Source organism: Microtus pennsylvanicus, chromosome 7 (assembly GCF_037038515.1).
Source record: "Microtus pennsylvanicus isolate mMicPen1 chromosome 7, mMicPen1.hap1, whole genome shotgun sequence".
NCBI lineage: Eukaryota > Metazoa > Chordata > Mammalia > Rodentia > Cricetidae > Microtus > Microtus pennsylvanicus.
This window is the reverse complement of record NC_134585.1, coordinates 7,676,267-7,700,000: the sequence shown is the minus strand read 5'-3', so window position 1 is coordinate 7,700,000 and position 23,734 is coordinate 7,676,267. Positions and strand designations below refer to the sequence as shown.

Sequence of the window (23,734 nt, the reverse complement as noted above, 5' to 3'; positions counted from 1 at the left end):
TCGTTGACTTCGTTCTTATCTGTACAACGATGAAGTGGCAACCAGTGCTTCTAAGACAATGCGGGACGCTTACACGGAGCCAGCTGAGCCTCAGAACTTAGCACGTGTTTGCTCCTGTCCTCGTTAGCGCCGACAGGAAACCTGAGTTTCTGACACTTGTCTGGTCCCAAAAGCTAACGTTTGTTTTCACATTATGATTATGTTGCCATTCCAGGTTTCTGACATTTAAAACGCTTTTCACTACCGAAATAAGACATACTCAGTTGAAACAGATGTGGAAATTGCCAACAAATACAGATGCAGTGGTGCTCACCCGGGTGTCCCCACGCCCAGCTTTTTCCTCCCTGGAGAGGCTGTTAACATATGTGATAATCTTCTCATCTTTGGAACTAAGAAACTATAATTTTAGGGCCTTGTATGTTAATTGCTCGTGGCTTGTCTATTCATCCAGTGCTTGCGCCTGTGGGTTCGACTGAGTTCAGCCTTCTGGAGGAGACCCTGGTCAATGGAAAGGTCTGCAGTGTGTGCTCCAGAAGGCTATGCGTGATTGTCCACACGGGTGGTCATGCAGTGGTGCTGTGAGAATTCTTGTATGTCCTCCTTGCTTACATCACCTGGCTGTTATAACAATAACACACTAGTCAGGCATCATCTCTCACCCCCAAAAGCTTATTAGCTCTGGTTTACAGAGTGGGAAACTGAGGCTGGAGGGCGGTGGGGGGGGTTTCCTAAGGGTGCCTCAAAGTAAAACCAGCAATGGGAGCCCAGAGTCTAAGGTAGCTTCAGGAATTAATGTTTCCATCAACTGAGGCTTACTTCACAATCTTCTTTCTCCCCATTTAGACCAAACTTCTAGGTGAACTTAGATTAATAGGATAAAATGATTGTGTTATCATTGTTTAAAGTACTACATCCCCAAAGCAACAAAGAGCACTGTAAAATATTTTGAGTTAATACAAATTCTAATTTGCAAAACCACGCAAGAGGCTGGCTATGGAAATGGGCAATGGCCAGACCATGTATCCAAACAGAACACAGAGCCAGGCATGGTGGTACAAGACAGCAATCAGAGCTTGGAGGATGGAAGCAGAAAGGTGGGGAGTTCGAGGATAACTACAGAGCAAGCTTTGGGTCAGCTGGGTCCTCCTGTCTCAAACATAAACAAAACCAACAACGTCCGCCATTGACGAATCAACTGCTGTCTCTAAGCCAGGCTTGGAGGACATCAGCTGCTCTCTCTCCAAAAACCCAGGAAGTCAAACAATAACAGGTGTAACAACCAAAATGGCCAAGACTTGATTAATAGCAGGCAACTCTCCTAATGTTTATCCCCATTTTAAACTAGGGCCAACCGAGAAGGCCAAATACGCACCGTGGCCAGTATCTAACCACATGCTCCAGGAGCTCAAGGTCGAGCCATTTCTTCTCTGGCCATCATACTCTGTCTGCCCTTGTTCTCCCTGACATGCAGGCGATGACCACTGGCTCCCTTGCCTCTCCAGACTCAAAATAAATAGCTTTTTCTTGCCCTAGTTGTGGTTTAAGTTTCTCATAAAAGTATATATTCTGAAGTGAAACTCAGACTCAACTCCTACCCTGTTTCTATCTCATCAGGGATGCAGAGTCCTTCCCAGGATGGTCTCCTTGCTATGTGTTTACAGAAAGATGCAAGGGCAAGGGATAAATGATATGTCCTGTGCTTCAGGAACTTCCTGTGTAACAGCCTGGATGCTGTTGATAGGGCTCATATGCTGAAGCTTGGTCTCCAGCCTGCGGCGTTGATATGGGGTGGTAGAACCTTTAAAATGATGGGCCTAGCTGGAGGCTGTCAGATCATGGGGGCGTGCCCTAAAAGGGGGCTCCTGTGTCATGACTGTTTCCCACGGTGACATGACATGCAGATGTAAGGGAGAGAGCTGTGAGGGTTCGAATTTCTTCAGCATATTCTATGCTGGGTGAGGACAGGCCGTGCTCCGGAGTCCTGGTGTCAGAGCTGGGACTCTCTTCGGATAAAGCCTCACCTTTCAGTTCTAGTAACATGGACCCAGGGCTGATCTACATGCTCAGCTTCCTTTATCGTTTCTGTACATGGTAACACGATCATCGGACAGCTGCAGAGAAACTGAGAATTTCTCTCTCCATGGTTCAGGATAAAAACGTGAATTAATTCATTTCCCTATTCCTCTGTAGATACTCTATGTTTTTGCTCTTAATCCAAACAAATGTTCACACCCAGAGGCAGACCTTATGACCAGGGTTGTGGTAATTGCTGTGGGAAAATCCTTCTGCACACTGTGAAGATGAGCTGCTCTCATGTTAGTAAAAAGTTGGTTGGAGGATGGCTGGGCAGGATTTTCAAGACAGAATGCTGGGGAGAAGAAGGGTGGAGTCGGCGATGCCATGAGACACAGGGTGAGCAGGATGGGAAGTACGTACATGAGGTGAACGAGCCTTGGGCATCACATAGATTACTAGAAATGGGTTGACAAGTTCTAAGAGCTAGCTGAAAACAAGCCTCAACTATCGACCCAGCACTTATAATTAATATTAAGTATCTGTGCAGTTATTTGGGAACTGGCTGGCGGGACAGAAAAACTCCACCGACAGAGAATGCTGACGGAGGCCTCAAAGTGGCAGAGCCAGTTACCCATGGACTAAAACCACTATCACCATGGGCTAAGCTTGGATATTTTGTCACAGTGATGGAAAAGTCATCAGCATACATCAACAACACCTGCATTCTGCAGGAGATATTTAAACCCCAGCACTGTGGGATGTAACAGGTCAAACTCACAAGGATGCCAGTCAAAGGGTACAGAGGCTCGGGTATAAAACCCCACACAGCATGGTGACTGCTGTATTTGCTGGGGTCAAACAGCATGGCTCAGAGCGACTCAGGGGCAGTGGTGACTTATTTGGCTTAGAGGTTACAGACCATAATTGATATCGATTATGGAAAGTCTGAGCAGGAAAGAAAGCAGAGAGCCAGGAGGAACACCACTTACTCGGCCCCTCCCTCCTGCCTGTTCAGTTACCTTCCTACACAGGCCAGGCCCACCTGCCTAGAGATGGCACCACCCACAGCAGGCTGGACCTGCTTGGCCAATTAGCAAGTGAGAAAATACCCGGCAATTCCACCACTGAGAGTCCTTCTTCCTGAGTGTATCAGCTTGACCACCGGAACTAGCCACCCCAACGACAAGGACGGTTCACGCAAGGCGCTCAGAGCAGATTCTAAGTGTCACACACACAGGGCGGTTACAGTGGGGGTGTGTAGGCTGGGTCTGTAGAGACCGGCATCCAGTGTGTATGTCTGCCAATCAGCACGCTGCATACTGCCTTCAAGCTAAGGTTCACATTTTATCACACGCTCGCCATTGCAATGGATGGGAGACAGTGTTGGGGTCCTTTCCCCAGGCTCCAGTCCCCTTTCCTTCCTCCAGAATATCTTTATCCTGAAGTTGACTGAAGCAATAGCCCCTTAGCCAATCTTTGAAGAAAGGTGTGCTGGTATGCTTCCCAGTGTATCCCAAGTATCCCTAAGTATCCCAGGGAGTCAGTTAGGCTGCCAGAAGTAGGGAACCAGGATTGGGTAGTTTGATTTGTTTGCGGTGTCATTAGTGCAGAGAGGGGAGCTTGGGGACATACAAGGGAGCCTGTGTGCATTTGGGTTTCTGAACAGAGGAAGCTGTGGGATGTTAGGAGGCCAGACACTATTGCAGAAAGTCTGGCTTAGTGGAGGAGTAGGAAGGTCTGAGCCTGAGCATGGGAGTGGGAAGGGGATCCAGTGGGGTCTTGAAGGGTGTACTACAGCACTGGAGGGACACCCCCTCCCAGGAGAAGAAGCCAAGGAGAGTCCATGTGAATGAGTGGGCCTGTGTGAGCGGCATGGCAGGTTGGGCGTTTGAGAGGAAGCCAGAGGCACTAGAGGAGGCACCCGAGGACAGGGCAGAATGAATGTGGAACAGACCAGGAGTCACCTGAGCAGAGGTTGGCTGAGATACTGAAACCCTGGCCCTAGGCAGTGAGCATCCGCTTAAGAGGACAGAGCTCATCGCTCCTGTGTGGACGTGTTGACGGAAAACAGAAAAGACTCGAGTGTACACGCCTCTGGAGACCACAAACATCTCAACCGTAAAACCTAGAAAGGTTTTGCAGATCCCCGGAGGACCCAAGGGACCGAGAGGCGGGGCTCAGAGTTGAACCGCGCTTCTCATCCTTCTGGGGGTCCGCATTTTAGGTGGCTCCTTGTGGCGTCTATAAACCAGATCATTGAGGACATTCTAGAGGCCAGTGACAGTGTCTAGGTTAGAGGGCAAGATCTGCGTGAGTACCAAGCCCTCCCCCCCCCCCCCCCCGCTCCTCCCATTTCCCGGCGGCGATTGGCAGAGATGCCCTTCCAGTTGCTAGGACACTATCCCAGCCCTTAGCTCCTCCCACGCCTCTCGTCCCGCCCTTTCCCGCCACCCTTTTAGGCTGAGAGCCAAGCGGGCCGGGCAGCGTCTCCATGGCGACGCGAGACGCGGGTGGGGTGGCTGGTACCTGCTTGAGACAGACGCTACTCCAGAGATCCTGGTTGAGACCAGATCATGTCGGACCTGGGCTCCGAGGAGTTAGAGGAGGAAGGAGAGAACGATCTTGGGGTGAGAGCTCCTGGCCAGGGAGGGACTTCTGGGGTGCGCCGCAGCTCTGGAGCGGGAGGCGTGGGGACCAGAGGACCGAGAGGCCGGGGACAGGACCACGCCGGCCACAGGAGCGGCGGTGCGTCCAGGAAGTCGCTGTGAAAGGTGAAACGCCGTGACGTCTTGTTTCCACCCCCCCTCCCCGCTCCCATCCCGCCTCCCATTAAAGGCGAAGATTTCTAGGCAGAGGGCATGAGAAAAGGGATGGAGAAGGCTGCTTCCTGGCAACTCCTGCATGGTGCTGGGGTGTCCAGGACTTTGAAGATTTCACCACGTAGGTCTGAATCAGTTTCTCTGAACTGTCGCAAGCCACTGGAATCACCTTAGAGGGGAGCGAGAGACTCGCAAACCCGCGATGTGCCCTTTCTTGAGAGCCTTGCGGCCGGCTGTTCCTCCTTAAATCAGAGGGTGACCAGTCCCCAGGGCGATGGCTCAGTCAGTAAAGTGCTTACCATGTGAAGCCTGAGGACCTGAGTTTAGATCCCGCTACCATGTAAAAAGCCGGGCACAGGAAGATCCCTGAAGCTCCCTGGTTAGCCTATCTACGTGGGTGGGCTCCAGCTTCAGCAGGGGTGTGTATGGGGGAACCTGTCTTAAAATTTAAAGTGGAGAGGATTGCGGAAGACAGTGCCTGTCAATTTCTGGCCCCTACAGATGGGTATGAACGTGCACACGAACAAGTAACTGCTGGGACATGTACATATCCACCTTATCGCACATACCACACACACATGCACAGAGGTCACTAATTTATGGTCTGCTTCTGCTCACATCCAGTTTCCAGCCCTGGCTATCAAAATCTCTCATTTGTCCCCTATCTGGTCCTACTGATCTGTACCATGTTTAAGCATGCAGGTATGTTGACAGACCACCTGTGGATCAGCTTAAAGGATTTCTCAGTCAGGGGTGGGCAGACTGGGAGGTCCCTGGGATGGGAGCAGGGATCCACCCCTTTGGCTCAGGGTTGGCCATCCCGGGAGGCCTCTAGGATGGGAGCAGGGACTCTGCACAGTGCGTGTGTTAGTTTGTTTCTGTTGCTGTGATAAAACACGGTGACATATGGAAGAAAGAGTTTATTTGGACTTACAATTCCAGAAGGATAAGAGTACATCATGGTGGGGAAGGCTTAGAAATAAACCACAGGCGTAGGGGAAGACACGCTGGCAGGATCAGGAAGCTGAGAATGCCCCTCTTCAAATGTTAGCACAAAGCAGACTGCAAAAGTCAGGGGAGACTATCAACACTAAAAGTCCGTCCCTAGTGACTTACTTCCTCCAGCAAGGCTCCATCTCCCGAAGGTTCCACTGCCTCCCCAAACAGTGCCACAAAGTGGGAAATCAGTGTTCAGAGAGCGGAGCTGATGGGGACATTCTCATTCAAACCACCACACTGTGGCTTGGACACAGCCCTGAAAGCAATCTGTAATGTCACACGCTTATATTCCAGGCAGGAATTTCTGGGCTTTAAAGGGGGCTAGAAGAAGGCAAGAAATGCCTACCTGTTCGCTTTTAAAGTCTTCCACTTGATGTCCTGTGCCTGTAACAGACACAGATCCAAGGCCATATATTATGTTCTAAAATGTTTAAATGAGTGTAATTGTGTGTGTTTAAAGTATGTAGCTTGATATTCTAAGCTGGCCATGTTGCACCATTATGGCCATTCCATTCCATAATATATGCGCAACACATCCTTGTTTATGAACCAGAGAACATTTATTTTACAAAGTAAGGAGAAGCAGGAGAATTACAAGCTTGTACTACTTTTTTATTTACTTGTTTTTGGAGTTGGGGCAGAGGTCTGCTATGTGGCTCAGGTTTGGCCTCTAACTAGATGGCTCAAGCGATCCTGTGATCCTCCTGCCTCAGCCCTTACAGGTGGTACTGCTTGCACACATCTTTGTGTATGTTTGTTTGTGTGTGTGTTTCTCTGTGTGTATATGTGTGTTTCTCTTTCTCTTGTGTGTTTGTGTGTCTGTCTCTCTCTGTGTGTCTGTGAATGTGTGTCTCTGTGTCTGTGTATATATGTGTTTCTCTCTCTTGTGTGTGTGTGTTTGTGTTTCTGTGTGTCTGTGAATATATGTGTCTCTGTGTCTGTGTGCATGTTTCTCTCTCTCTCTCTCTCTCTTCCTCTCTCTCTCTCTCTCGTGTGTGTGTGTGTGTGTGTGTGTGTGTGTGTGTGTGTAAGGGGTGAAACTCAGGGTCTTGTACATGCTAGGCAGTCCCTCTACCACTGAGCTCCACCCCAATCTGATCTACTGACAACTAGCTATTTCAGATTGGATTAGAAGTTGTTTCTTTTTTTCTTTTTTAAAAAGATTATTTTATTTTTTGTGTATGGGTGTTTTTTCTGCATATCTGTGTATCACATGCATGCAGTATCTGAGGAGGCCAGGAGAGGACATCGGATCCTGTGGAACTGTAATTACATATGATTGGGAGCCACCATGTGGGTTCTGGGAACTGAACCCAGGTCTTCTGCCGAAGCAGCTAGCGCTCTTAACTGCTGACCCATCTCTCCAGTTCCAGGGTCAAAAGTGTTTGAACTGTAAATCCTTTGATAGGGAGTTTGAAAAGAAGATTACTGGAATCTCCGCCACTCCTTCCCCTCTCCCTCACTGCGTAACTTCATAGCAGGACACAGACCTCTGCAGACCACAGGCTCTCCAGGAAGCCCATCAGGGAAGAGCCATTCTCTTAGGGCATTTCTTTTTTCTTTTTTTTCTTTCTTTTTTTTTTCTTGAGACAGGGTTTCTCTGTGGCTTTGGAGCCTGTCCTGGAACTAGCTCTTGTAGACCAGGCTGGTCTCGAACTCACAGAGATCTGCCTGCCTCTGCCTCCCAAGTGCTGGGATTAAAGGCATGTGCCACCACCGTCCAGCAGGGCATTTCTTTAAGTACTGAATGACTGGAGAAAGTAAAGAGGGAGGTGTTTTTGAAGGCTGGGGACCTGTCCCACCTGCATGTGTTCTTTTAAGTGATTTCCTGTGATGACATACTGCACCTACCATTCTCCACGCATGGGTTCATGTTTACAGTGTCAGGATTGGCATAGTTAATCACGGGCTTAGCTGCTGGAGGTGGGAGTGAGGCTCCCACCATGGACACTTGCACTGACTGTGAGACCTTGGACCAGGGCTCTGCCCACCAGGCTTGGCTACCTGCCTCCCCAGGGCAATGTGACAGTGCCCACGGCCGGGAGGCTTCAGTGATGCCATAGCTCTAAAACGCTTGGCTTGTGCTTGGCGCTACTGAGCAGCAGCCACAATTACCTTGATTTCTTTTGCCCAGGAATATGAGGGGGAGCGAAACGAACTGGGAGAACGGCACGGAAACGGGAAAGCAAGATTGCCCAATGGAGACACATATGAAGGACACTATGAGTTTGGAAAAAGAAATGGCCAGGTCAGAACTGCTGACTTAGGAAACTGGTTTTCTCTATTAAATATTGTCTTGGTGCCTGTGGGACTCAGGACTGATAGGAACTGTATCATCGGTGTGTTTCAGGGGGTCTACAAATTTAAGAATGGTGCCCGGTACATCGGAGAATATGTTAAAAATAAAAAGCACGGTCAAGGCACCTTTATCTATCCAGATGGATCCAGATACGAAGGTAACATACATCACCATGAAGACGATTCTTGTTCCTGCTGTGCAGGCTGCTTTTGCCATCGAGATTGTCTGTAGATACTAAAGTGTATAAGGGAGTTCACTAGATCTACCATGCAACAACAACAAAATGTGCTCCTTCCTCTGTTGTCATAGAGGCTAGAAGTCTTTTAAGTAACTAACATCTAACAGTTTGGCTGGTCCCGTGGCAGCACATGCCCTCCTGGAAGCCAGAGACTTAGAGTAAATGAAAGGAGATTCCTGGGTGAGCACAGACTCTGGGTGCTGCCTAGACCCATGATAGCCTATGGCATCTTCCTTCTGAAGCTCTGGGTGTGGCCTAGACCCATGACAGCTGATGGCATCTTCCCCCTGAAGCTCTGGGTGCTGCCTAGACCCATGACAGCCTATGGCATCTTCCCTCTGAATCTCTGGGTGTGGCCTAGACCCAGGCTATGACATCTTCCCTCTGAAGCTCTGGGTGTGGCGTAGACCCATGACAGTCTATGGCATCTTCCCTCTGAAGCTGTCTTTGTTGTTTTCTAATTTGCTCAGTTCATCTTCTGAAGGTCATGTTTCTTTTTAGACCTTGGAGTCCTTTATCCAGGCATTTTGCCTTAGTATGGTATCTTTCCCAGTCTCCAATTGCTTACATGCTAAGGCCATGCCTCAGGAAGACTTTTAGCTTATTTCTGAGAACCTCCAGTCCCTATGTACTAGTGCCCCCTGGTGGGCACAAGTCTAATCCCAGAGTCCTCTGCAAGAGCAGCAAATGCTCTTAACCACTGAACCATCTCTCCAGCCCCTGATGTGAGCCTGTGGCAAGGCAGAGCTTCATGCTGGAAGTCTTCTGTAGCTCTGGCTACTCACCCTATGGTGGCCAGGAAACAGAGGGAGGGGGGATGAGCATGTCCCCCATGACCATGACTTGGCTTCTTTCACTAGGTGCTGTTTCTCCAAGGTTCCACACCTCCCAACAGTACTATAGTTGGGGACCAAGCCTTTTGGGGACACCTTTCCAAACCACAACAGTTACCCGCCCTGCTTCCAGACAAAACTAGAAATAACGGATAGCAAAGAAAGGGGGTTATTCTAAACTCTGAGATGGGGCAGAGGCATTTGTGCCTCTGCCTTAGACATGGGACTTAAATTGTTTTGTTCCTAAACTTTAGCAGGTTTGGTTAACCAGAAGCACCATCTGCTTTTTAATGAGCTTTGAACAATTTGATTCAGGGATTAATTTAATTCTTCCCAGATCTCTGGGAGCCCAATCTTGTTGTCACTTTTGATCTTAGTGTAGATGTTAATACAATTTGGGTTACGTATAAAGTACATTAAAAGGGGAGGGAGGGGCTAGAGAAGTCTTTCTTTGAGGCAGAGCTGGGGATTTTATTAAAGATCTTTTAATACAGACTTAGGCATAGTGATCCTACCCAAGGGTGGGTACAGCGCCTCCCCACTGAAGGAAGAGGCATCAGGAATTCTTAACATGGACATGAACCAGCTGAAGAGAAAAATCTGCACACCAGACTCATGAGCTCAAGCCTGGGTGTTCACACCAAGCAGCCCTCCATTGTCTGTGGACAACGCCTCTCCAATGAGTCAGTTCTGTTGTGGCTTCAGCTACCACAGCCTCAGGGCCGGCTTATCCTCCCAAGGCTAAGTCAAGCTAGAAGTTCCCTGGCTGGTCACACTTCTGCCCAGCTCATTGCTAACTAGGTGCTCCCCTAACCCTGTCTCCTGTCTGGTGGTCTTCCCTTACGGCGTGTGGAACTCACAGAAGCACTGTTAATTGTTTATTAGAAAGGAAACCACAAACAATACTGACTACTAGTCAGATGAACGGGTATGCAGTGTGAGTTCTAGAAGGATCCAGTGTAAGCCTCTGTTCCTGGGAAGTTGGTGTGCACGGCCATGTTGGCATACACATGCCTTCCGCAACCCCAAGTCTCATCAAATCTCACTGTTCACACGGTCTTGAGGGCTTCATTGGAAGCCACCCCCACCCACATATCCCAGGTCTGGTGAGAAAACCAAGAATGATGAGAGAGAGTAGGAAGGAATGGTTTTTAAAAATTCAGAAAAAGTTAAATGTAAATTTAAAGCAGGAATAATAAATAGGTTTCTAAAAGCCACTCAGGAACCCTGACTCCCGGCCATCGATCCCTACAGCAGGTGCAGGCCTCCTTCCTCCGAGAAGTCCCACTCACCTGGCACAGGGTTTCCTGGGCGGTGTTGCACGGGCTCCTGGGGCCTCACCCACGTGAAATCTAGCATGTTTGCAGTTTAAGTGTCCTCTTTCACTTTTGAAATGTTTCTGCAAAACACACGCTTTTCTTGTCACGCCAGTCTGGAGCCCGGCTCCCAAGGGCAGAAAAGAGATGGATTCCTTTTGTTATGGTCTTTTTCGGGGAGGGAAACTGCCTGAAGCAACTGTTCCAGCTGTGGCCACTTTGCCCCAGGGTGTGCTAGAGCAGCTCTGAGTAGCTGGAGAAGCCAATTTTGCTCTTCTTTGCAGCTCCATAAACAGCTCCAAATTGGCCTCAGTGGGAATATTCCACATAGAAACTGGGGACGCTGCAGACGCAGATACAGTAGCACTGCCGCTGAAGATCCAGGACAACCCCAGATCTTCGGCCACGCTGTGCACCATCCCATGATCAATTACCTTAATCTTTGGATTCCCCATCTCTCTTGCTCCTGTCCCTGTCTCACATCTTATTGTGGTACCTCGTCCCCGTCTTGAGCCTGTGGCAGTCGCCACCCCCATCTCTGTATGCCTGGCCAGGCTGCTCTGTGCTGGGCCATCGTTGTCTTTGAGGTCCTGCTCTTGCCTCTGCCCCAGGCTGCTTATCACATGTCATTGGCTTCTGTCTTCACCAGGTGTAAGCTCGGGAGGGCCGTGTGCTGCCCATTTGTGCAGCTGTTCTCCTAGCTCACAAGGCGGCCGGAATGTTTTGTTAAGTAAACGTTGGAGAAGTGTGGATAATCCTATAGGATATATATTGGATAAACTTTGGGGTTTGTTCACGGGAACAGACAGTTTGGATAACTAACATTTTGTTAGCATCGTATGCATTCTTCTTACGTGGAAATGTCTCTAGCGTTTGTGTAAGCCAGAAGTCCACACACATCCTAGGGTCCTCTTTAAGGAAAAGGATATAAAGTTGCTATAAAAATGAATCTTCATTTGTAGTGGGAAATGGAAATAAATTAAACATTCTTAAATTAAAGAAATTAACTATCATAAACAGCCCAGAATTTAAGCAGGCGACCTGGGGCGTGTTTTAATTAATGGCAGACATCCTCATCGCGTCCTCGAGTAGCTTTCTCCCACCACTGTCTTGGCTTTTCTTTAGCCCTGGGGTTGAATCCAGCTCCCCCATCCCCCACCCCAAAGCGGGCATCCTCTGCTCCCGCTAGCCAACATCCTCTCCAGAAGAAGGCAGTCTGCCTTGTTTTCAGTAGCGAGAATAGAAGATGGGATCATCCTTTTCTCTTTAAACAAACTGACCTTAATTTTACATTCTTCGTAGTTCAGTTCTAAGTTCCGTCCGGGTAGTATGCTAGTAAGTAGCGTTCTAGAAAGCTCTATCTGGGTGCTGATTTGCTGTTGGTCATATGTGAGGTTTTAGGTAATGTCCACAGTGAGAATTCCATGGTTGGTTTCTTTCCTGTGTGAGCTATAAGAGTTGAGGAGTTTTTGAGAGACTGACTTCAAATCCCCTTTGGGGACAACACAGCTTGTTGCTGACCTTGCTGTCAATCCAAGCGTTCCAAACTTCCCGCTCTTTTTCCAGTGTTAGGGTCTTCTGTCAAGTGCATGAGAAATTAGCAGGACCCACCCACACGGAGGGGAGTAGGCAGGCCACGGAGCCCAGGAAAGGGAATGTGTGAGGGAGAGTGAAGCAGTTGGTAGGAGGACAGCCTTGGGACCAGGTGTTTGGGTGGGGCACAGAATGAGGCTGAGTGGCCAAGCACCTGCAAGGCTGATGGAGTGTGGCGGAGATCACTGGCAGTGGTTCAGACAAGCTGGTTTGAGTCCTGACTGTTTGCCCACCAACTTGAGAAAGGGTGAAAGCGGCTGGGGCTCACAGCACATACGTACACCCTCCAGATCTGTGTCTCGGACTCCTAACTCAGCCCTCCTTAGCTAGCGCTCCCTGAAGCTGGCACAAGAGGAAGGGGGTGGGGGTGGGTGGAGGGAAATCAGGAGAGAGGCAGCAGGTTTAGCTCTGAGGATACAAATGTTACAAAGTTCTCTCTTCTGCAGAGCACATTGCTTGAATTCCGCTGGGCTAGTGGGGGCCAGGGCTTCAGTCTGTTCTTCTCATCTGGCTTTGTGTCTGTGTATTGTCCTCTGCAGGGGAGTGGGCAGACGACCAGAGGCACGGCCATGGCGTATACTACTACATCAATAATGACACCTACACAGGGGATTGGTTCAATCATCAAAGGTTTGGCTTCTGTTTATAGTCTCAGGGGTCCACTCGTGGTGGAAGAACAGGATGACGCCCACTTAAGGCAGTCATGCTGCAGGTCAGGTGTGTAGGGAGGTGCCGCAGAGGAGGGACTCCAGTCTCCTCAGAGTGGGTCAGGGCACATGGGTCCTCCATCCACAGCCCCAGGAAGTGAAGACACAAAGGGCCAGTCTAGTGGAGAGAGGTCAAACAATCCTGCCTCCTCCCGGAGAAATGGGTTCATGTGCAGGCAGCTAAACTCTATGCACTAGGAGCCGCTGGCCCCAAGCTTGTGTTAATGTCGCATGTGTGGGTGGCAGGCCAAGCCTTCAAGTGGATACAGATATTGGAAACAAGCTGCCTGTGAGCTGACTTAGGTCCCCCTCAGTCTTAGGGTCAGTGCCCTGTATCGGACAGTGACCAAGTGCCCTTGTCTTGTCCTCACCAGGCATGGGCAAGGCACCTACTTCTATGCAGAAACTGGCAGTAAGTACGTCGGTAGCTGGGTGAACGGGCAGCAGGAGGGTGCTGCCGAGCTCATCCACCTGAACCACAGATACCAGGGCAAGTTCCTGAACAAAAATGTAAGTGAGCGTGCTGTGTGTTAACACTAAACTCTCAGGGTCCCTTCCAGCCCACCAGATGAGGACAGCGGTACCACTCCAAGCTCTTCTAATGTCCACAGAGCACGGAGTTAACTGGGGTGGAGGCAGAAAGCTGGCCCCGCTTCCCTGGGCCCCTGGAGTGCTTTGTATCTTTACTAAGGCCAGTGCCCTTGGTACCAGGGTATCTTCTGTTGGCTGTATGGCCTCTTGCCCTCCAGCAAACCATGTCTAATGGGAGGCGGATCCCAGAGCTCCCCTCATGCCAGAGTCCAGCCTGCCACTCTTGGTTGGGAGGGTTTTAAGGACCCAGAGAGCTTGCCCTGGGTCTCATGCTCACCAGCTGCTGTTGGGAGGGCTCTAGCTTTGGTGACTGTCTTGTGCAAAGTGAGGAAGACTCGGTAATTGCAAGCCTTCTACCCAGGCATCCGTGAGAGCATTGCTCAGGGCTGGAGGGAGACTCCCCAAAGAGAGAGTTTTCTGAGCACACTGATACGGAAGTTGACATGGGGTATGGTCAGCTTCCTTCATCACTCCTCTTCAGACTCTCCGAGTGCCCTGTTTCGTTTACATGTAACTTGAACCTCAACTGTTGGGGAAATCAATAGGCTAGACTAGCCAGTCTGAAAAGGGAGAGCAGACCTGGAGGCTTTGCTCTGTCTGTTAGTAAAAAGCTTACAGTTACACAAACTACTCAGGAATACCCAAATTGGCTGGGCAGTGGCACTTAGAGACAGGCGGATCTCAGTGAGTTCAAGGACAGTCTAGTCTACAGCACGAGTTCCAGGACAGGCCCTAAAGCTACAGAGAAACCCTGTGTTGAAAAACCAATAAGGGAAAGAAACAACAACAACAACAACAAAAAATCATAAAGTGCCTTATGTTAGCATTCCTGTCCCCACTGTCCCTCCCCCTGCTCCTCTCTTAGGGCCTCTGTATACTATGCACACACACACGCACACGCACACTCACACACATGCACACACACACACGCACGCACACACACACACACGCACACGCACACACATGCACACACACACACACACACGCGCACACACGCGCACACACACACACACACACACATCAGCTTATGCAGAATCAGTTCTGAGCGTTCATGAGGCACCAGGACACAAGGGTGCTCCTGCTATCATCTTGCACATCTGGGCATGTGAGATAAAACTCACCAGAGGTCCCGTGGTACAGACAGAGCTCCTGTCTTGGCTCAGCAGGCCATGCCACGAATGCCCTCCCTGCCGCCATTCTGTTCTGTAACACAAGCAAGCCATCTAACACGAGACACCAAAGCCCTCGCAGGTTTTTCAGGTGTGGGGCGAGGGCATCCCCTCTGCTCTGACCCTTAAAGGGAAAGGGACTTTGAACCATCCTAATCTACATTCAGTTCCGTGTGTCTGCTTTTGTTAGCTCTCCTGTTAGAAACCCCTGCTCACCAGAAAGCATGCTCCATTTTTCTAGGCAGAGGTGGTGCCTGACCCTGGAGTGAAAGGCAGTAGACTTGGTTGTCATGCTGATAAATAGATTAGCGTCCTAGTCACTTTTCTGTTGTGATAAACACCATGACCGAAGGCAGCATAGGAAGGAGAGGGTCTGTTTCATCTCACAGGTCATAGTCCATCACTGAGGGAAGCCAGGGCAGGAACTAGACGAGGGCAGGAATCCAGCAGGGCCGGAGCTCCAAACAGAGACCTGGAACACTGCTTACCGCCTTGCTCACGGGCCATGTTTGCCACCTTTCTTAGCTCTGGCTCACCTGCCTGGGCATGGTGCTGTCCACCGTGGACTGGGCCCTCTTACATCAGTTAACAGTTCAGAAAGTGCCCCACAGGCCAGTCCGATGGAGGCACCTCTGTGCTGGAGGCTCCTCCTTCACAGGCGTTGTTAAGTGGACAATCAGGATGCGCCCTCACAGCTAGATCCTGGGATTGCTGAATGTAAAGGGCTGATGTTCTGAAACACCGCGAACATCGTGCGTGGTCTTGAAAAACTGCACAAATTTACTCCCTCGCCAACAGAACCTGAGTCCCCATCACGGGTCCTCATGACATCGGATTTATCCGCTACATCCTTTGCTTTTGTTCCCTCCCCCAAATCTGATGTGCAAGCCTTTTTTTTTTCTTTCTAAATTGTGTGTTTCCCTGGTTACGAGCCAGGTCAGACATTGTTCATTCTCTAAGCACTTGTTTGTGTTTCTGAAATTCTCCCGTCCCTGTCCTTGCTGACAAGGAGGCGGACTAGCGGGAGAACAAGTCCTTGACTGCTTAGTCAGGACCCTGCTGGCAGTGAGTGAAGAAATGAGGGCGGTGGACGGGCCGAGGAATAGATAACTAGATATGCCCCTCTGAATCGCATCACCGGGCAAAGTCTGGGAAGGTGACAGACGCTGCTGTCAACTGATGGCTAAGGGAACCGCTCACGGTTGTATTTTTAAAAGTCTCAGTTGCTTTACCACTTTATAAAAGGGATAGGGAACAGTAAAATTAGTTTGTCCTTCAGCAAATAGAGAAAGGTATTTTCCGGAAGGAATATTTAAATGTCACCGTGAACAAAACTAACCGAAACAGGTGACTATCTACGAATGCAGAAATGAGAAAAGAGCCCCTAAATTGACTCACCAAGGAAACATGGATTTAGTTTCATAAGAAGGAGTGTAATGACTAGGAAACTGACAGCCCAGCGTGGTGGTGTACGGCTCCAGTGACGAGACTTCGAGCCAGCCTGAGCTACGGAATGAGACGCAGTGTCAAAACACAGCAAAACATCACGTTCACACCACTGCCTGTGTAAACAACAGTGTCGACATAGCAACGGCGAATGCGGGTAAACAAGGAAGGCACATCATAATTCATGGTTCAAGGTGAAGCCAAAGGTTAGGTTGACAGCAGGTGGCGTGGGAAACACTTGTAAATCTGGGGAGTGGCTCACACTTGGTTTCTAAGTCAAAGTGGTGACAGTGCGTGTCATTGTGACCAGGTTTTTGTTTTAAAAATCTCATGGGGGGTAGCTGGTGAGGTGAGATGGATCAGTGGGTAAAGGGACCCCCTGTCAAGTCTGACAACTTGAATTTGATACCCAGGTCCCACACGGTGGCAGGAAATAACCGACTCCGGCAGGTTGTCTGTCCCCGGACTGCCACACACTTTGCTGAAACACGTGCACCCCACCCCCATCACTGAGTAAATAAATAATTTACAAATGCTTTGCACTAAATCCAGTGTTACAACAAACAGATCAAAGCATTGGAAGCCAGCCTCTCTCAAGCTAATCTGCCCCCTAGGCACCAATTTACTGTAGGTTCTACAGTGGAGATATTTCTTACTCTTTTTAAATGCAGTAAAACATGGCTGAGACCTTCAGAAACAAACCCTCCAACAGTTCCACTAGCCGTCAGTTGACACAGCATCTGTAACCCCTCTCAGACTTGGCACGATGTGATCATTCGGGATGGCTCTCTGGGCCTGGCATAGGAAGTGTTTGGTACTTTCTGTTTGACGTCGACCATAAAGTGCATTGAGATCCTTTCTCCCCGTAGCCTGTTGGTCGTGGAAAGTACGTGTTTGACATCGGATGTGAGCAGCATGGCGAATATCGCCTAACAGATGTGGTAAGTTGAAGAATTCGTGTCTGCCCGGTCACCTTGACCCCACTAGGTAAAAGGGGATTGGCTCTGAGCATGCTCCTAGGAGCTCCGCTGCTGAAGTGATGGATGTCATTTCACAATGCCTATGGGGTCAGAGCTAGATTTTGTGGCTAGGAACTGGCTAACCTTGAGTTCCGGCAGGTGTCAGTCCCAGAATGGTGTCTGAATGTTGGAACCGTCAGCACCCATGTCAGGTGGCTCTTCACATTCTGTGGGCGACCGCTCCTAAAGCCTAGTTAGCAATACGTTCCTCTGCTGCATTTGACACAGATGTTAACACCAGATTGGCATTCTCTGACTGGCATCAGTGTCATTGTGCTTAGGCACTTGGCACAGGTGTGTGTGTGTGTATGTACGTGTATGTGTCTGTGTGTATTAATGTCTGACTATACCTGGAGATAGCTGGAGGGTTAGTAAAATTTCCTGGTCTTAGTACTAGTTTGGGCCTTGGACTTATTTATTCCTGCTGTAAGAAGTTTGGAATTTTTTTTTATGATTAAGGACAATTTAATTATAGAGTTTAAAAGAAAACTGCCTCAAGGGACGTCAAACTGTGAGCCTCAGCAGGGGTCTGGAAGAGCAGAATGGAGGGAAGGTGGGGGGAGGGTGTTGTCTGAGCTGGGCTGGCATGGGGTCCACCGCAGCAAGGAGTGGGGCTTTAGAGGAAGAGCACACTCAGTAGAAGGTCTCTCCTTTTTTGACTCAGCATTTTGCTTTTCACTTAACAGAAGCACTTTAGGGCCTCTCCCTGGTATATCCATGTTATCAGCTGCTCTGGTTTAAATGAGAAATGCTCCCTGCCCCCATGAATGCATGCTGATCCCAGACGGTGGGGCCGTTTGGGGAAATTCTGGACACGTTAGGTGGTGGGATGCAGTTGGAGGAAATGCATCCCTGGAGGTAGAAAATGCATCTCAGGGTGCTAGGTCTCCCCTTGGTCCCTTCCTGTTTGTTCCCGTCCCCGTTTCCTGTGGATCATGCTGTAAACTGTCCCACTGTGACAGTCTGAACCCTCTGAACCCTGGAGCCCAAATACTCCTTCCCTCTTTGAAGTTCTTCTCTCGGGTATTTTGACACAATTACGCAGAAGGAACAAAAATCCTGCCTGTATTAATGACCTCGTTTTTACTGGAATTACCTAATCTTCAAATAGGTCATGTTCTTAGGTCCTGGGGGCTAGGACAACATCACACTGTCAGAGGGTCGCACACAGTTCATTTCACAACACAGAGAAAGTCAACCTCAACACTCTGAGGCACGCACGCCTGGTTTATTGAGGGTGCCTTAGGATCAGCTGTGAAGGAAGCAGGATTGGAGGGAAACAGAAGGTGGCCTGTGCTGGGACAGCCCTGAAGCTAGGACCGGCCTGAACCAGAACCAGGCAGCAGGTGTGGGCTGTTTGGGGAAGGGTGTGCTGTGCCGTCTAGGGCTCTGTGGCTTTCCGGATGGGAGGAGGTCAGTCCCTTGGCAGGGACTCAGGTTATGAGCCATCAGTTATGCTGGCAACTGCAGAGACATCTGCCACTTGGGGAAGGTTCAGCTATTGCCAGAGCACAGGTGTTCTGTGACCACGTTCTCAGAGTTTGGTCCTCGGCTTAGCAACCTCAGGGTCGCTTGGGAACCTATGCAAATTATTAGGCGCCAAACATGGCCGGTTGAGTTAGAAGCAGTGTGGTGGGGCCAGCATGTGTGTTTCAGAGCCTGTAGGGGGACTCCGGGGCAGGGCGGGCTTGGGCACCATGGTCCTTGAGTGCTTGTGTCGTCCTGCTGAATGGAAAGCTATTTCCGGGTGAGCGAGCAGATGTTTGGGGTTCCGCCTACAGCTACAGCTGTTCCCACCTGTGGCCATGAGGTTTTGTAGACTCATTAGGCCGCTGTTCTGATCTCTGGAACTTTTAAGAAAACTACAGAAATGAGGAGTTGACAGATATGTTTGAAAAAAAAAATGACATGTTAACTCCAATCCCTGGAGGAATTACCCGTTTACGAATGTTGACCTCCCAGTCCACTTTTGTTGACCCATGCCAGGAGAGCCCTGTGTGTGTGCGTGTGCCCCTGTGTGTGTGCATTTCCCTGCCACCATGCGGACATCTTGGGCTTCTTAGGGCTTTCTTAAGTAGGTGTTGCTTTATGGTTTATATGGAGAGCCCGGGACTGGAGTGAAGCAAGGTTTGAAAAACTTGTCTCCTCGGTTATCCTCAGCCGTTGAGGTACACGACGAGCCCGAGAGCCCCTCACAGTGTCCTGGTTATGCTCCGTGGCTTCCTGTCTTGTCTGGCTCATACAAGATCTGTCTTCAGTCCTTAGATGATGCCACCAGCAGTCACAATTGCTCTGGTCAGGCATGGTGTTGCCTGAAAGCTTCAAGTCCCAGTTCAGAGCCCACCTTTTCCCTGGGGTCATTTAATATTCCAGACCAAATAATGATAACAATGTTGATGACTTCATATTTTTGTACTTAAAATAGGAAAGAGGAGAAGAGGAGGAGGAAGAGGAGACATTAGTGAGTATCGTTCCAAAATGGAAAGCTCTCAAAATCACAGAATTGGCCCTCTGGACTCCAACCCTCTCCGAGGAACAGCCTCCTGCTGAGGGACCAGGCCAGGAAGAAGCACAGGGAGCTGCTGGTACAGAACATCCCAGGGTTGTCAGGGCAGTCACCCTGAGGTTGTCAGGGCAAGCGCCCCGGGGGATTGGCAGGGCAAACACCCCGGGGGGATTGTCAGGGAAGGTGCCCTGGGGTTGTCAGGGAAAGCATCTCTGGGTTGTCAGGGCAAACACCCCGGGGGGATTGTCAGGGAAAGCATCTCTGGGTTGTCAGGGCAAGCGCCCTGGGCTTGTCAGGGCTAGGGTTGCAGAGCAAGTTCCCTGAGGTTGTTAGGGACATACACACCTGTCCTCAGACCTGGTGCAGCTGGTGTCTCTGGAAAATTGCCTCTGAGTCAGTTTGGGTGCAGGATACTATAAGGGCAAGTGTTTGGGATGGGAGTCTCCCAGGGAACAGAGGGGAAGCGTGCAGACCAGCTGGTTGGAAGGAATGTCCAGCTATGACGTAAGGCCTCAGCAACCTTGGGTGATTCCCCAGTAACCAGAGTTCCCTTGGCAAAGCCTCTCTGTGGGCATGACTGCCGATAGCAAATGGGGTCACATGTCCCTGTGGGAAGAAGGACGAGGCAGCATTTCTGTGCCCATTGTGCAGTGGTCTCGTGGAGAAAGTTGGGAGATGGGGCAGGGTGATCTGATGGCCAGGCCTGGGCTGGAGCGTTGGGCCAGGAAAGGAGGCCCTGTGGTCAGGAGCAGGAGACCTTGCTGAGCAGACCAGGGGACCCACTTGACACACATGCCTGCACTCCTGTTCCCTGGTGACCCCATCCTGTCATCCATCCTGTCTTCATCCCAGGTACGGGTGACGCCTCAGATGAAACCCCGGGTCTGCCGGAAGGCTTCGAGGGCGAGATGGACACGAGGACCGGCGAGGAAGACATGGACACGTTCCGGCAGGAGAGTCAAGAGAACGGTTATGACATGGAGCAGGGTAAGAACACATGCCCTGTGGAGTGGACAGAGCCTGTGTACCCGAGGCTAGCCACACACCGCAGGAGGGGCAGGCTTCTCCTTCCTCCACTGTGCTCTCCTCAGACCAGCCTAAGTTCAGCTCAAGACCAGTTTGTCTGCCAGTTGAGCCTGACCGGGGCAGGAGCTGGCCTGGTGGGACTGGTTCTTAACGCTCTCCCTCAGAACTAGACGTGTCGGGAGGTGGTTTAGAGAGAATCTGAAAACTTACACCTCTGCAGTTCACAGAGAGGGGGTCCCACCTCGGGTTCCCAGAGTCTTTGAAAAATCTTTCCCCACCGGGACCCCTTTGATTTAATCAGGTGGGGTTCTTGTCTCCTAGGGTAAATCTGATCTTGTTCTTAGGAGAGGGCTTAGGGACAGCCTGTGCACCCGAGGTTGCCTGCTTCCCTGGCTAAAGGTAGCAGCATGGGATAAGGACCTGTCTTAGTTAGAGATGCCATGACCTCGGCATTTAGTTAGGGGTTGTTTACAGTTTGGAGGTTTAGTCTGTGGTCATCACAGTGGGGAGCATGGTGGTGAACAGGCAGACATGGTGCTGAGTTCTACATCCAAATGGCCAGGCAGCAGGAGGAGTGAGCCACTGGGCCAGGCTTGAGCTTCTGAAGCCTCAAAACCCACCCCCAGTGACACACTTTCCTCCAACAATGCTATACCTCCAAAAGTGCCACTCCCTATGAGCCTATGGGGGGTATTTTCATTGAAACCACTACAGCGCTCCTTTTGATTTGATTTTGGCTGTAAATTAAGAATGAATATATTTCCCATTCTTTAAAAAAAATATCGGAAACAACAAAATCAGGCAAAACTGGTTTTCTACGTATCTGGTGGGAATACACGCACGGACTTAGATTTTTTTCAGCAATAACTAATGTGAACATTGTAATAACACACCTAAGAGGCAGCCTCCCTTAGCCCAGGGACCTGAAAGCTTGCAGAAAACAGGGGTAAGTGCTTAAATACCTGTAATCATCTTTATCATTAACTTTTATGTTTCTCTTGTGTTTTCTTTCTTTCCCAGGAAATCCAAACTTTGACGAAGAGCAGTCAGACCTCCAGGAGTAAGACGTAGGAGGTGGAGGAACAGGGGCACACCAGTCCGGCCTCAGTTAACTCCGGGCAGCTGGGGCTGGTGCCAACCAGCCATCAATCTTTCTCTCTCAGTTAAGTTGTTTTGCAGTTGGAAATAAATCTCTCAGTGTTCAGTGTTTGTGAAGGAGCCTCCGCCACAGCTTTTGTGGATTGGTTTCCAGCTGCTTGTGGGCATCATTTTGTGGAGAGGGTGAAGGATTGTGGACTTCTGGTGTGCACCACACATAAAACACGGCTTCTGGAGTGTGCCCCAGGCCCTATAAGAAAGCTGTCTGCGCTCTTTCTCCACCCTCTCCTTGGGCTTTCATCTCCCAGCAGGGTCCCTGCCTCAGGCTAAGCACAGGCGTTGGTAGTGAGCGCCCCCTTCAGGTTCTTTGGCAACTGCAGTTTCCCGCCTCGTTCATGGCCAAGTGACTTAGGGACTCACAGCTGGTGTCTCCCTTCGCTCCCTTGAGCTGCTCCCTTTCCCCAGCATTGTTCCTGGGGGCTAAAGCAGAAGCCCCGAAGCTCTGTCCCACACAGTTTCACCTCCTCTTGAGGCAGGGGCGGTCAGTTCCTCCAGAGCTCCCCAGTACTGCCCAGTGCATTTCTTGTCCTTGTCCCCTCGACTCTGGGGGACAGGGTGCTAGGGAGTGGCAGTGTCCATCTCTCATTTCCTGGAGACACTGCAGCCGACCTTGGAAGCATTTTGGTTTCCATGGGGCTGACTCATCCTTACTGCTAACTGCTCAGGCCTCCGTTAGCAAAACGGACGATGATTGTGTGTTTCTCTCAATATTTGCCTCACACAGTAAGTCTTAAATCCCAGAAGAGGACGCCATGTCAGAGTAGTGTACCCCCTAGATCTTCAGGTTCTCAGCCTCTAAAGTCACCCCACCCAATCTCCGTACTCTGCACAATCTCTAACCGGCATGCAGCAGCTGTGACAGCCAGTGCTTTGACCTGCCTGATGGGCAGCCACCAGGAACAGCGGAGGGATCGAGGGATCGAGGGATCGAGGGATCGAGGGGTGGTGACACTGTGGCATGCTGACGCGAAGCTCTTGTGCAGGCTCCCTCTCCATGTGGGAAACTCACCTTGAGAGGAAACACAGATGGCTGGAAACCTCCGAGTCTGTGATTCAGCAAGTCTGGGGAAACCCGCGTGTGCATTTGTTCAGTTTCTCAGGGGTGCAGAGGTTTCTGGGTCATAGGCCACACTGGGTGGGAGGTCACTTTTCATAGGATGCTGTGGTCTAATCCAAAGACTGAGATGGTTCAGAGCGCAGATTCAGGTCCCCACTGTGTGGGAAGCCAGCTCTTTGTATGTGTGTGTGTGTCTGTATTGTGTAATATTTTTCCTTGTGACACTCAGAAGCTGGATGAGGCAATGCAGATGTGGTGCTCACAACACTGCATGTACACAGATGTGGAGATTTACTGATACCGTGTGACTCCGTCAAACTCCTCACAGTGATCCACAGGGCATCTCTGAGTAAAAGATTTATCAGAGAGGAATTTCCTACAATTCGGGCTTTTAAGAGTATATAAAAACAGATTACACAAATTGCTGGATTCTATGAATCTTATGAAAAATGCAAGATGAAATTTTTTTCCCCATGAGGGCCATTTTTATTCAAACCACTGCATTCCACTCCCTGGCCCCCACAGACTTGTAACCATAGCATAATGTAAAAAGCATTTAGTCTAACTTCAAAAGTCCCTATAGTCTATCACAGTCTCAACATTGTTTAAGAGTCCCAAAGCCTCTTTTGAGATTCATACAATTTCTTAACTGTAGACCCATAAAAAATAAAACACAAATCATATACTTCCTGCATATAATAGCGCAGGACATACATTACTATTCCAAGATGGAGAAAAGGGAGATAGTGAGGAAATACTGGACCAAAATAAGACTAAAAGCCAGCTGGGAAAACTCCAAATTCTGCATCTCCATGTCTGATGTCAGAATGCTCTTCAGATCTCCAACTTCTTTCAACCTTGGTGACTACAACACACTCCTTTCTCTTGGACTCATTCCACTCCCTGTTAGCGCCCTCCTCAGCAGGTATCCAATGGCTCTGG

General features: G+C 49.8%; 2 protein-coding genes across 2 annotated transcripts in view; one reads left to right on the top strand and one right to left on the bottom strand.

Moving 5' to 3' along the window:
• Slc37a1 (solute carrier family 37 member 1) overlaps positions 1–4,763 on the bottom strand; it is a 63,551-nt gene extending 58,788 nt beyond the window's left edge. The window contains exon 1 of the mRNA XM_075979769.1: positions 4,543–4,763. The gene's annotated coding sequence lies outside the window, so the exon portion shown is untranslated. The remainder of the gene's footprint in view (positions 1–4,542) is intronic.
• Rsph1 (radial spoke head component 1) lies at positions 4,494–21,794 on the top strand. Its single transcript, XM_075979770.1, has 9 exons — positions 4,494–4,643; positions 7,969–8,082; positions 8,185–8,290; positions 12,653–12,743; positions 13,195–13,330; positions 16,896–16,967; positions 19,471–19,630; positions 20,404–20,538; positions 21,598–21,794. Exons 1-9 carry the CDS (start codon positions 4,590–4,592, stop codon positions 21,639–21,641), a joined length of 912 nt encoding a protein of 303 aa, XP_075835885.1. The 5' UTR covers positions 4,494–4,589; the 3' UTR covers positions 21,642–21,794.
• The last annotated feature ends 1,940 nt before the right edge of the window (positions 21,795–23,734 follow it).

Bases quoted from the DNA above. Each gene is read 5' to 3' on its own strand.
- Rsph1 (XM_075979770.1), top strand. From the start codon at position 4,590: ATGTCGGACCTGGGCTCCGAGGAGTTAGAGGAGGAAGGAGAGAACGAT. The intron at 4,644-7,968 runs GTGAGAGCTCCT...TCTTTTGCCCAG, and splicing joins AAGGAGAGAACGATCTTGGG to GAATATGAGGGGGAGCGAAA. The intron at 20,539-21,597 runs GTAAGAACACAT...TTTCTTTCCCAG, and splicing joins CGGTTATGACATGGAGCAGG to GAAATCCAAACTTTGACGAA.